The following is a 13,311-nucleotide window of genomic DNA, read 5'->3' on the forward strand; positions in this document are numbered from 1 at the left end:
ATCATATATTTCTAATAAAAATATATATGATTAGAAAAGTTCAAAAGTACTATTAGCCTGTTTTCACTAGGATTTAGACTTTTGTGCCTCACTGTATTTATATACACATGTACATGATGTGTAATGTGAACTTTCTGTTGTACCTTATAGTCAAATCTGGCTGAGTGGCTGTCAGCAATTGGTCTCAATCAATACTACCAGACATTGGTTCAGAATGGCTATGACAATATGGACTTCATTAGTGATATTACCCTGGAGGACTTAAAAGAGATCGGCATCACTAAACTAGGCATGTATACTACACATACATGTTTTCATTTATTTATTTATTTTCATGTTTGCTTCTAAATGTCATGAGGAATAAGAGGACATTTGAATAATCTGAAGCATAGATGTTGAATGAGTTAGATATCAGATGTTTATCCTATGCATTGTTTAGCCTTAAAGTTCTTTATGTTCCTCTGTGGTGGTAAGAGAACTTTCAAGAAGATGCTGCCACACCACTTTTGTCAGCACTTAACTTAAACTACAAAGAACCTTGTCAATGTCAGGGTACCAGGTGCCAATCATGCTTTTCCAGTCATTCATTTTGGTCTCAGCAGGGAAAAGCTTATAGGTCAAACCTAACAGACAAAAATAATAACTGGCCCCCACTGTCTTTTCTTTCCCATCAAGGACACCAAAAGAAGTTGATGTTAGCTGTCAAACAACTGAGTGAATCTCCAGAAGCAGACATTGCAACCAAGGAGAGCCAGTTAGAAGAAAGCACAGATTCAAAACAATCATTAGAAACCAGCACAGAACCAGATGAGAACTCTGTCCCCTCTGTTCGGATACGTAAAAGAACAGAAGGGCGTTCAGAGGGGCGTAGCTCTCCCCGGCACAGCACCCAAGGGCGAGGCATACAAAGAGCTAATGCCCCTCCTCCTCTGAAGAAACCCAGCTCAATAGAGAGCCCCAGCTCAACACCTCCACACACCCCTACTAAAGGCAGAACTTCATCTTCTGCTTCAAACTCTCCTTCACACATTCCTTCCTCCCCACTAAAAACACAGAGCAGGTCCAGAGGGCCTTGCGACTCTCCCCGTTCGCATGCTCACGCTCGTACTGTCCCCTTACTTTGCCTACCGCCTGAAGGAGAACTTGAAGAGGGCAATAGTCAAACTTTGCCCCAGCCAAGACGTAGCCAGTCCATAGTTACTGATGCTGAGCATGACTTACCCATGCCAGACTCCTCTGTGAAATACGCCACACTAGGTGGACATAGGGTTACACCCAGCAACTCTTCGAGAGCCTCCAGTGAAACTCTTGACATCAATAGTGTCAATCGCAGTCAGTCATTCGCTACGGCTCGGCCACGCAGACGGACTCGTCCTCCAACTCCACCAAAACGTTCATGCTCTTCCATTTCCACTGGTAACCTGGCTGATGAGGCTGTGGCTGATGATGGAAGGTCTGTAAATAGGGCTAACAATTTGCTACTCAATGTGACATACAGGGAGCGCAGACGTAGTGACTGTGGCATTGCCTCTGAGAAAACTTCATCTGGGGGCAGCGTTAGAGACATTGCTGCCATGCTTGAAATGTCCAATCTCGGGAGCAGTGGTAAAGGAAGTGGCTATCTGCAGGTAATTGTTTTAGCACATAAAATTGATCTTACATGCATGTTCTGATGCATACACCATGTAACTGGATAGACAAAGTACTATGCTATGCGTACATTTTCAAGAGTGAGTTGGGTTTTGATGTTTTACTTGTTCCCCAGGCAAGCCATAACCTCCTGCGGCAGAACCGTGAAGTTCTGAATTCTGATGCGGATAGTCGCCGCCGCACAATCAGCGAATTTTATGACTCTCATAAGCAGCCTGATGATGATGTACGAGAGTCAGAGATGAGCCGAGTCATGCAGGACCCCACGCATCACAGACCAGCACCTCGTGAAATCCAACCAGTTAAACAGGCCCCTGAACCACGTCCACGTTCCATGATCACTCATCTGGAAGGAGGAGTCTCCTCTCTGCCACAAGAGGAGTGGTCACGGATGGATGCTACAGCAACTTTGAGAAGACCACGACCACCACATCACTCAGATGGTGAACATTTTAACCTGACAGAAACAAGTACTATAAAGCGAAGGCCCAAAGCGTTGGCTCCACCACAGAGTAATGGAACTGATGGAGATGGACTAGAGAACTTTAGGAGAAGGCCTGTATCAGAAGCTTGTATTGGAGATGGTGGTAGGGAGGAAGAACTGCATCATGATGGCTTTGGCTCTCTTCCCAGACAAATACTGAAACCCCCAGTTTCACCTAAACCAGCAATGGCCCTTCGAAAACCAGATCCTCCAACTCCTTCAAGGAGAGTTCCTTTACCTGGACCAGAAGGTCAACACAGCCCAGGTAACTAAATCTATTTCACTTTTCAGTTTTCACTTTTTGTTCTGCAAACTGGTCTGTCTGTAGCAAACTGGCAAGTTAGCATAAACCAGTGTTTTCTGAAATTATTTGGACAAGTTGTATATTATAGTTTCTTTGTTTCTTTATAGTAGAGGTCAAGAGAATCCCTCCTCCAGTATCTCCCAAGCCAAGTCCGCCTCCTACACTACCCAAACCGGTAAAAATCAAACCAATCCATAGCATCGGAACACCTGGCTCTCCTCAGGCAGATGTTCTCAGCCCATCCAGTGCCTCCTTCAGTCCAGCTCCATATGAGCAACTGGAGCATCCACCACAGATTTTGAGTCCAGTCACCCCAAAACCAATGGATGGGAGCATGCTTTCCCCACGTGCAGCAACGTCTCCAGCTCAGAGCCCGCAGACGCCACAGACTCCCCAAACCCCACAAACACCCTCTACACCAGGTTCAGGATCAGCTCCAGTGAAGCCCCCAAGGTCTTCCATGGCTGGTCTCTCAGTGGACATCCCAAGCCCTCTGGAAGTGGAACTGCCTGGAGTGGATGTTAAGAAGCTAAGAGAAGTAGAGAAACAAAGAGAGGAAGATGACTGTAGGAAGCATGAAAGAGTAGAAGAGGTTGGAATTGCTAGAATGGAAAGGACAGGTCTGATCCAGGTGGATCCAATGTTTCGAGACGAACAAGGCCTGATTTTAGAGACAGGGGAGGGAGCAGGACCAGTGGTCATGAGAAGGAGGAAGGTAGGTGTAGCCAGACAGACACAAGTAGAGGGTGAATCTCAAGATGGAGATGGTAAGACAGAGGTGGAAAGCCAAGGGTTATTGAAGGTTGCCGAAATGGGTGGCTCTGCTTCAGGGGACATGGTACAACTCAGACTGGAGGAGACCAGTGCATCCCTGGCTGCTGCTCTGGAAGTAGTGGAAGAGAAGATTAAGAAGGATGATAGGTATGTAAAGCTGTGTTTCTAGGCCAGGATTCTCCAACCCTCTTTCTGGAGAGCTACTATTCTGCAGATATCAGCTCCAACCCCAATCAAACACACTTGAACCAAGGATGATAGCTCTGTAGGAACAAGGTTGTAGATCCCTGTTCTAGACACTAAAACATTTTCTTCAAATCATCTTATTTCTGAAAATGATGTTACTTGATGAAACCTCTTCCATTCTATTTACTCAAGTTTCTCTTTCGTTTCCTCTTCAGCTCCATTGTGGACAACAAGAGCACAGTCAACATTCTCGATGACATTGGCAGCATGTTTGATGATCTTGCGGATCAGTTAGAGGCCATGTTAGATTAAAAACCAGGAGGTATACCAGATTCCATAGGGAGTGTGACACACTTAAACTTTTTGAAGTATCTCTATGAGGACCTCCGGGATGTCATCTCAGCAGGATTGGAAACTCAATAGGGCAAATGAATCTCTTCCATTCCAACGTGTTTAAAAGTCCAACCATAACTGAGAAAAAGCCTAAGATCTAAATGTGGACTAACAGTTTTCTCAAACCCCTTTCATTCTCCACCAGCCTTCCCTCTAGTGGACAGAGTAAGTACTGCAAGTATGTATACTGACCTGCAAATATGACCTGCTGTCATGCTGCTTCCAGAGATAAGCACAATTTTAAGAGAGACTATGTGACAAGCTTTCTAAATATCATGTAAACAGAGAAATACTAATATGTATGAGTGTGTGTATAAGTGTGTACTACATGTGGGGTGAGAGTTGAATACTGAATATTTCTCTTGATGGCAGTGCTAAGAGCAGTAAAGCTACGTCAAATTCTCTTTTAGGATGTTAAGAAAGCACTATTGGTCTTTTCCACATCTCTGCTGAGAGCTTGTCCACATGTAAAGGGGAACTTTGAATTTCGCCTTGTGGTCTTGAGCTGGTTTGGTTTGGACTAAATATATGAAGAGCACAACCCCATTTATGACTTTTTTGGACAGTTTTGTCCAAGATTTCTTTGTTCCCTTGAAGTATAATGAAGAAAAGCTTTGGACTTAAAAAGGTATATTGTAATCTTTATGTATGTTATTATTGTTGTTGCCGTTGTTGTTGTTGTTGTTGTCAGTGTGTGTGAATGTTTGACTGTGTAGTGTAGTTCTTGCATTGACAAATCCCACCCTGCCCAAGGTGTAATACATAGATATAGACAGAATACAGAATAAGATGCTGGAAAGAGTAGTGTATATATGACATATAGGTTATAGTTATCATTGATAGTCTAGAGTATGGAATGCATCAATATGGAATGCTACAGACACCTGCTCATTCCTAATGTGCTCTAATAAGTGTTTATGTGTGTGTGTTTGTTTGTGTGTTTGGAGGGGAGGTCAGTTTGAGAGTGAGAGAATTAGGAAGTGTATGTTTATAGTTTCGGGAAAGAGGCTGTATGTTTGTCTTCTCTTACAAAAACGTGCCATGTTTTTGGACATGGTACCATACAGTACATTTATATGGTAATCATACAGTACCATGGTTCAGTACCAAGTACTGTTGTATTACCGTCTGATACCATAGTACCACCACAGTACTTTTTTGTAAGGGCTGAGTGTGTGTTGATCTCTTGGACAGTGCAATTATTCCTGTTTTGTCATGCAAACAAAAAAGACTTGCTGACAGGAGAAGTTGCATATTCTATACAAGTGGCTAAAATTAGATAATATAAGACTACAGTATGTCATTTCAAGATGTATAAGACTACAGAGCAATATTTTTTATCCATGCACCATGTTATTAATTTAGCTTTATAAGTGATACTTTAAAACCAGCCATCTGGGATACAACAGAACTGAACATTTTCCGACAATCATGACAATGTTGTCCTTGATTATGACCCTGCAAAGTCATTGGAATAGATGTTGGAATATAAAATCTTTTACAGTGTAAAACTGTGTAATAATCAGTTGTTATTTTGTGTAAACCTTCAGATGGCTAATGTGTTTGTCTGACCCTGGTGAAAAAAGTCATCAAAGACCTCTTCCATGTAAAAAGCATTGCGAATATGTGGAATTAATATAAATAAATTGTTATGAATATAACCACAGTGGCATCTGAGAATTTGGTCATGCCTTTTTTTTATGACATTTATATTTTGGATATAAGTCCATATACCACAAAAGTTAAAACGTTTTGCATTGAGTTAAGTTTGACAGGAATACTAAGGGGTCCATATATATCACAAAAAGTGAAAACATTTTGCATTGAGTTAAGTTTGACAGGAATGCTAAGGGGTCCATATATCACAAAAAGTGAAAACGTTTTGCATTGAGTTAAGTTTGACAGGAATGCTAAGGGGTTAACATGCCAGGGAACCATAAGGGAAGAATGTTGTAGGCCCCTCAAAATCTCTGGGCTGCCTGTACTCAGTCCTATTCTTCTGGCTGTTGTACATTTGACACAGAAGAACATAAGAATAACACATTCACAGTGTTGGGGAGTAACTAGTTACATATAACAGAATTACGTAATTTAATTACAAAATAAATGTAATTGTAAATAAATTACAGTTACTTCTGAAAAATGCCAGCGATTACAAAGGGGATTACATCTGAATTTTTTCACACAATCACCACCACTTACAGGTTTAATTGACTTCTTTCATAAATTGCATTGACTGCTCTAAAATGAGACACCAATGTTTCAGGAGTTTAGGACACAGAATAGGACACATGCTTATTTGATAACTGATTTATTTCCTATTTGGGTTTATAAATAAACTTTATTTTTTAAGATTGTTTTTTCCAAGGCATTGTTAGATGCTCATGTTTCCTGTCATAACTATGCAAACATTTTATTTCAAACCCAGTATCACAGCTATTAAACTATTTCTTATAGTGTTATTTATGTTATGATCTTGTTACGACAGATAGTGTAACTGCGCTCACGATGACCCTAGTTTGACTCCCGTCTCAAGGTCCTTTGCCAATCCCGCTCCCCTCTCTCCTCCCAGCTCTTTCCTGTCAGCTCTCTACTGTCCTATCACAATAAAAAGCATAAAAAGACTGTGGCTGTGCTTTAAATTAAATTATTACACGGAACTCTGGAATGTTTGATTCTGATTGGTCAATCACGACATTCAGGGCAACTTAAGTCAGTGCTATATGCTTGATAATTTTTCTTGGTGGAAGCTTTGTGTTTGGTTTGCTAATAAATTATTAAAGCTTAATTCAATATTATGTGGACAATTTCTTAATTCTGTCAATTTTTTTTTATACAAACGCAGCTGCTGCCATTTTTTTTTTTTTTTTTTTTTGTACACTGTAATGGATTATAAGATAACTAACAAACTAGAACTACTTCCTTAATTATTTATGTGGTGAAATGTTGTGTAAGAAAACTGGTAAGACTGCACTGTATACGTAAAATGTCTAATTTGAACTTGCTATTTGCTAGCAAATGATTTCTTCATGGAAGCTTTGCGTTCAAATATTTCACTCAGATCAGTGTTTCGTGTCTAATAATTTTGACCTAAACTAATCTAAATAATCTATGAAGCAGTTGTGTAATAAGTGGGATAATGTTGCTGATAATGTAGCCAGTTGTTACCGCAAAATAAAGATGTATATTATCCCTTACTTAATTCAAGTGATGAAGGATTTTGACAATAATCAATGCTGAGTGCTACTGTAAGATTAACTTAAAAGTTAAGTTAATGATTAACTTTAAATGTTTCAAAATGAATAACAGTTGAAAATATTCGAAATTTAGAAAAGTAATCAAAAAGTAATTAAAAGTAATAAGTTACATTACTTTTATAAAGTAATTGAAAAGTTGCACTACTTATTACATTTTAAATCAAGTAACTTGTAATCTGTAACCTATTACATTTCCAAAGTAACCTTCCCAACACTGCACATTCATAGCATTTCTCCTTATAGTTATTGCCTCTCTTTTGAATTTACATAACTTTGGTGCTTTATCATACAGATAAAAAAGGAAAATAAACAATTTGAGGATCCGTTGACAAAAACAAAAACAAAGCATTGGGCAAGCAAAAATATGTCAAATGGAAAGCCTTGAAATGAAAACAAAATTATAAGGCAATTTGTTTTACAAGATTTCTTTAATATTATAATTTCCTTGTTTTAATTATTTCTGTATAATTTTATCTCTACCATTCTACCATTCAACCATCAAGATGGCACCTTTGATGGAAGCCTCTGTGCTTGGCTCTCCAGTGTTTGTACAGTTTTTCCTGTTTTTCTCGCGGGGCCCCACACATTTGCGTGGTTTGCGTGGTGGGTAAACACGCTACGGCTCGATTGTTCAGTCGTTTTGCTGAACATTGGTGCGTTACGGTGCGTTTCCACTGGCACGTAGCAAGCGTGGCGGCTCAAGCTTTTTGAGGTGAGAGCCTTTTCTGAATGTGGGCTTTACAGAAAGTCATGTGATGTGGTTGACGTTGAAGTCTTTTTATGAAATATGTATTTTATATATAACCTTAATTTGTTATTAAAAAAAATATTTTTTATATTTCATTAGTTATTTGAGTGGCTGCTTATAATAAACCCAAGTAAGCAGAGAAATCTAGACAAGTACCTTGACGTTTATGTTAAAATGTCTAGCCTTAGCGGCCCTGCTATTTGGTAACTGCAGCAAGGCAATTGTGCCACATATAACAAAGCATATGTGTTTTGTTTTAATAGAAAGAAAAAAAGACTTAAAAGAAGAGCTGGAAAACTTCTCTCCAAGTTATCCAGATGTAAAGGACATCAAGATCCTGGTAGCTGGACAAATTGGAGCAGGAAAGTCCAGCTTTATTAACTCGACAGTGCCTTTCAAGGACGGATCTCCTCTAGAGAGCAGTTTAAAAAGCTGGTTTTGATCATAGTTTCACTAAAAATGTAGGTTCTTGTTTTTAAAGATCCAGAAATGACCAGTTGACCCACACTTGAGTGTTGTAAGCATTTTGACTAATCAAATGAGGATTTGTTTGAAATTGTTCACAGTTTTGCTCTTGAGTTGTAGCTCAAAGGATTCACCATTAGAAGTGGGGGAAAAAAAACCTTGCCCTTTATCTTCAAAGACGTCATGGGCTTGGAATCTGAAGCATTGGCTGGGTCACAAACAGAAGACATCATCAATGTTGTGTTTGGCCACGTAAAGGATGGCTATAAAGTAATAAACCACAACATTACTTGAGCAAATATCAGTTTTGTATGTGTGCAATATATCTGATGTTTAACATATTTTGCTGAATTTCTAATTGTAGTTTAACAAGGAGCAGGCACTCACTTATGAGGATCAACATTACACCTGTGACCCTGAACTCTCAGACCAGGCTTTCTGCCTGGTTTATGTCATAGCCGCAGATACAGTCCTGTATACAGATGATCGACTTATTGATAAGATGAAGATCATCCGCCAGAGAATCAGTGATAAGGGTAAGATCTCCACTTTTCTGCTTGACTGTTTACAGTATATGACGATCCAGAAAATGTGGTTTAGTTATATGGACACATACAGTACATGCCTTTTAACAAACATTGCTAAAGTTTTTCTCAATTTTATAATATCCATATTGTCTCTTAATTTGCTGTAGGGATTCCTCAAGTGATTGTCACGACTAAAGTGGATGAAGCATGTCCTCTGGTCAAAAATGATCTCAGGAAGATCTACAAAAGCAAGAAGATCAAAGAGAAGGTATGTGATATAATACAAAGACATATACTTTTACATATTGCACATGTTGATCTAGTTTTGTCTAATAGCCATGTCCAATTTTCTGACCTAACATTCTGTTTCTGTCCAGATGGAGTTGTGCAGCGCCAAAATAGGTGTGCCAATGAGCCACATCTTCCCAGTCAAGAACTACCATGATGAGATTGACACAGATGATGACACTGATGTTCTGATTTTAAAGGCACTTGAACAGATTGTTCAGATTGCCAATGATAGATTAGAGGATAGTGAAAGCTACTGACCATATATAAAAAATAATTGCTTTCTTTTGAATGTCATTCAGAAATCCAAAACATGGACATTTTTGTAAATGGAGTTGTGTAAAGTCAAGAAAAAATTTAGATGTATTTTTGCACACTTCAGCACACTGTCAGTATTTTGTCCTGTCTTGTTCTGTTTTCCTAGTGTTTTCCCCCCATTGTTTCCTATGATAATGGTTTAGTCCTTGTCCTTGTCTTCATTTACTCCGGTTCTCCTCCTCCATCTCCACTCCTCAACCCGCCTGATTGTGACAGAACGACGGACCATAACAGAAAATGACCTGGGCTAAGGACCTCCTTCTTAACCTTCAACAAGGTGAGCGTTCGCTGGAAGAATATGTGGAGGAGTTTTTGAGTGTTTACCATCTGGTGAGATGGAGTGACAAAATGATAAACGCATGCTTCCAGACGGGACTCAAAGATGATTTTTTGTTTCAAAAGATAACTCCTAATGATTGCTACCATCCCGTAGCAGATTTTGTCAACTTTGTTCTCGATTTATGTGGTTCCAATTTCCAAGTTGAGGTGGAGGATGGTAATCCTCCTCCCATCTGGAGGCATGCAGTCACCCCATCTCACCAAGAACCAAAACCCTCCACATATCACTCTAGCGACCTCACTCCCTTGTCCCCCATGTGTCCCCAAGTCATCCTAAGCTCCACGATGGTCCTCAGCCCAGTACCTCAGGCTTCCTCTCCGCGATCAATCCAGCCCTCCAGAGCCAGCTCGCCCCGAGCACCGTCCAGAGCCTGCTCCTCAAGAGCGCCGTCCAGAGCCGACGCCTCCAGCACGCCCTCCTGCTCGCCTTCCAGAGTCAGCGCGCCCTCCAGAGCCGGAGCTCTCTCCTGCACGCCCTCCAGAGCCGGAGCTCTCTCCTGCGCGCCCTCCAGAGCCGGTGTCACCTTCAGCGCGCCCTTCAGAGCCGGCACTTTCTTCAGCATGCCCTTCCAAGCTCTCCTGGGTGGACTATGCCCTAGGTTCCTGAGCCCCAGATCCGCGATGGCCTCCTGGACTGTTTACTCGGCCATGGCTTCCTGAGCCCCCAGATCCGCCATGGCCTCCCGGACTGTTTACCCGGCCATGGCTTCCAGATCCCCCAGACCCGCCATGGCCTCTTGGACCGTCTGCTCTGGAGACCGCCCCTGTATCCTGTGTTCCCTGTATCCCTGTCTAGCAGTCTCCAGGGCGCCCACCCTCCCTCCCCTATGGATGTTAGACGGCGCGAGACGCGCCTTTTGGGGAGGGGGGTGTAATGTCAGTATTTTGTCCTGTTCTGTTTTCCTAGTGTTTTTCCCTCATTGTTTCCTATGATAATGGTTTAGTTCTTGTCTCCCCCTTTTGGTTCATGTTCAGTTGGTTTAGTCTTGCCCTTATTTGTACTTCCCCCTCGTTAGCCTTGTTAGCTTGTTTGTAACCACGCCCTGTCTTCAGTGTATTTAAGTCTGTGTCTCTTCACTCCCTGTGGTCCGTCGATAACGTTACATGTTCTCGTTTGATGTTCCTGGTTTTTGTTTATTTGTTTGTAATTTCAGTGTTTCATTTAATAAGCTTTATATTTCATTTACTCCGGTTCTCCTCCATCTCCACTCCTCAACCCGCCTGATTGTGACACACACTTCAGGTTAATAATAAAATATAAGCATTTTTGGGCACATTTAAAGGGATGGTTCGGAGTAGAATTGACTTCATTGCTATGCACTCCGAAGCCCATGTAAGTACCCCATCCGAAGTTTTTTTTTTACCTTAGTCAAACATTTATGGAGATATTAGAGTTTTTCGAATAGCTTGTTACAGGAGTGAATGGTACATGTGATGTATCTCGTAAATTGCACCACTAAATGTGCAAGTAATCTTACCAAACTTGTACAGCAGTGTAAATAGGTTATGTACTCACAAAACGCTGCATCGGAACATTTGTAAGTCCACCATGAGTGTTTTAAAAACACGTTTTAGCCGATCCCTACTAGTCTCAAAAACTACAAATGGCGACACGTTGACGTCACTTCCCTGGTTTGAAAAAAGCACGTAAAAGTCCTCCTACAAGTTGACATGCACACAGATGTAGTAGGAGGACTTTTACGTGCTTTTTTCAAACCAGGGAAGTGACGTCGACTTGTAGTTTTTGAGACTAGTCAATGAAGTCAATTCTACTCCGAACCATCCCTTTAACAGCATTAAAGTATTTAGTATTTAAAATTGTTTGTCTGTCTCAATAATACATGTATTTATCCTGTCCCCAATACATACGAATTAGGATGTGTGAAGCAATTCAGACTGAGAGAAATGTAATTCAACAACTTTTATAAAAGTTATGTTGCAATCGATTCTCTTCTTTGCATTTCATGTTTGCTGTAACTTATTTACCTTATTGTAAAGATGCTTTGAAAAAAGGCGCCTGCTAAATTTGTGAATGTAAAATAATTAAATGAATGCATAGATACATATAATTACATAAGCTATAAACCTTAATTTATACTAATAAATCAAATGAATAAGTAATATTACAAACAACATTACAACATTTCATGCATGTTTCATAAATTTACTATATTTCAGTCTATGTTTTTAATGTTAGCCAACGTTGTTTAATGCCCATGCCAATACACTCTTAAAAATAAAGGTGCTTCAAAAGGTTCTTCAAGTGATGCCATAGAAGAACCATTTTTGGTTCCACAAAGAACTATTCAGTCAAAGATTCTTTAAAGAACCACTTCTAGCTTACCTTTTTTATAATGTGAAGAACCTTATTTGCCACAAAGAACCTTTTGTTAAAGGTGCCATAGAATGCATTGAGAGAATATTTAAAATTGTTCTCTGATATCTACATAGAAGGTGAAGCGGCGTCCAATCGCCACATACAGGCAAGATAGTGGGATCCTCCGTGACTCGTTTGCTGTCCGTATTAAAGAGTATCTTTGCTAAGTTTTGCTTGCATTGATTTATTTTAAATGAAACACACGAAGACAAACAGATACAAAAAAATACCAAAACAATAAGCAATACGGTCAACAGAAAGTTGGCCCCACTACTCGCCAATCCTACAAACAAATGAACCGCCACATAAAATATAGAAAACGTCTAGGTTACGTATGTAACCCCTGTTCCCTGAGGACCCTCGTGACAGTGATTAACCAATAAGAAAAATAACAACAAGTTTAATGCTCCTACAGAAGGTATATGGCATAGGAAAGGGCAAAAAATCTCCAGAAATGGTTTTACAGGTCCATTTACAACCCTAGGATTTGCCCCTAGAATGAAATGCTCTGTTTTTTGGAAGCTTCATGAATATTAATGAGCTCTGCTCTGATTGGCTGTTTCACAGAGCTCAATAGCTCACACATGGATAAAAATATATATTTAATTAGGAGCTCTAGCCGCTTTTAATATGCATTTATTTTGTTGAATCTGCCGTTTTGAATCGCCGACATTTTAGTCTCATGATGCTCATACTGTGATGCATGTGCTCTGTGTAAAGTTACAATGCAGAGGGAGTGCTTCTTACCGCACAAGTTGAGCTCGTCAGTGATTCTCAAGATCTGTTAATCATTCGCCATCATCAGCGCAGTTATTAATTAGTAGTCATCTAATATTTAGACAGCAGAAGAAAATACTCTACTTCCAAAAAGTAACTTTCATCCCTTAAAATCAGTATTTTCAGAAAATTCTACTGAGCATGTGCAGATTAAGTGTCATCACTCAAGCTTGTTTCTGTTTGGAGGGATTGAGTGTGTTACAATTGCCCCACAGTCTCCCATAATACTGAAAAAATGGTAATGTTTATGTTTAGTGTACTTAATTAATTTGGGTTTATTCAGTGTGTGAGCTCATGAATGAAAATAAACATAACATAAACATTCAGAGATCAATTTCACCTTTATTACAATTTCTTTTACAGGTGATCTTGTCAAGATCAAGAGATTCATCATTGAATGTAACAAGATAAAGCTATTTTTGAC

General features: G+C 40.0%; 1 protein-coding gene and 1 pseudogene across 1 annotated transcript in view; both read left to right on the forward strand.

The window, feature by feature from the left end:
* Nucleotides 1-5,452, forward strand: part of LOC141337163 (caskin-1) — a 71,181-nt gene extending 65,729 nt beyond the window's left edge. Inside the window, exons 17-21 of the mRNA XM_073842931.1 lie at nt 151-289; nt 676-1,628; nt 1,766-2,399; nt 2,546-3,359; nt 3,614-5,452. Of these exons, the coding sequence (XP_073699032.1) occupies nt 151-289; nt 676-1,628; nt 1,766-2,399; nt 2,546-3,359; nt 3,614-3,710 (2,637 nt within the window). The 3' untranslated portion in view covers nt 3,711-5,452. The remainder of the gene's footprint in view (nt 1-150; nt 290-675; nt 1,629-1,765; nt 2,400-2,545; nt 3,360-3,613) is intronic.
* Nucleotides 5,453-7,551: 2,099 nt separating this feature from the next.
* Nucleotides 7,552-9,979, forward strand: LOC141336964 (interferon-induced protein 44-like; annotated as a pseudogene).
* The last annotated feature ends 3,332 nt before the right edge of the window (nt 9,980-13,311 follow it).

This window comes from Garra rufa, chromosome 6 (assembly GCF_049309525.1).
Source record: "Garra rufa chromosome 6, GarRuf1.0, whole genome shotgun sequence".
Lineage (NCBI taxonomy): Eukaryota > Metazoa > Chordata > Actinopteri > Cypriniformes > Cyprinidae > Garra > Garra rufa.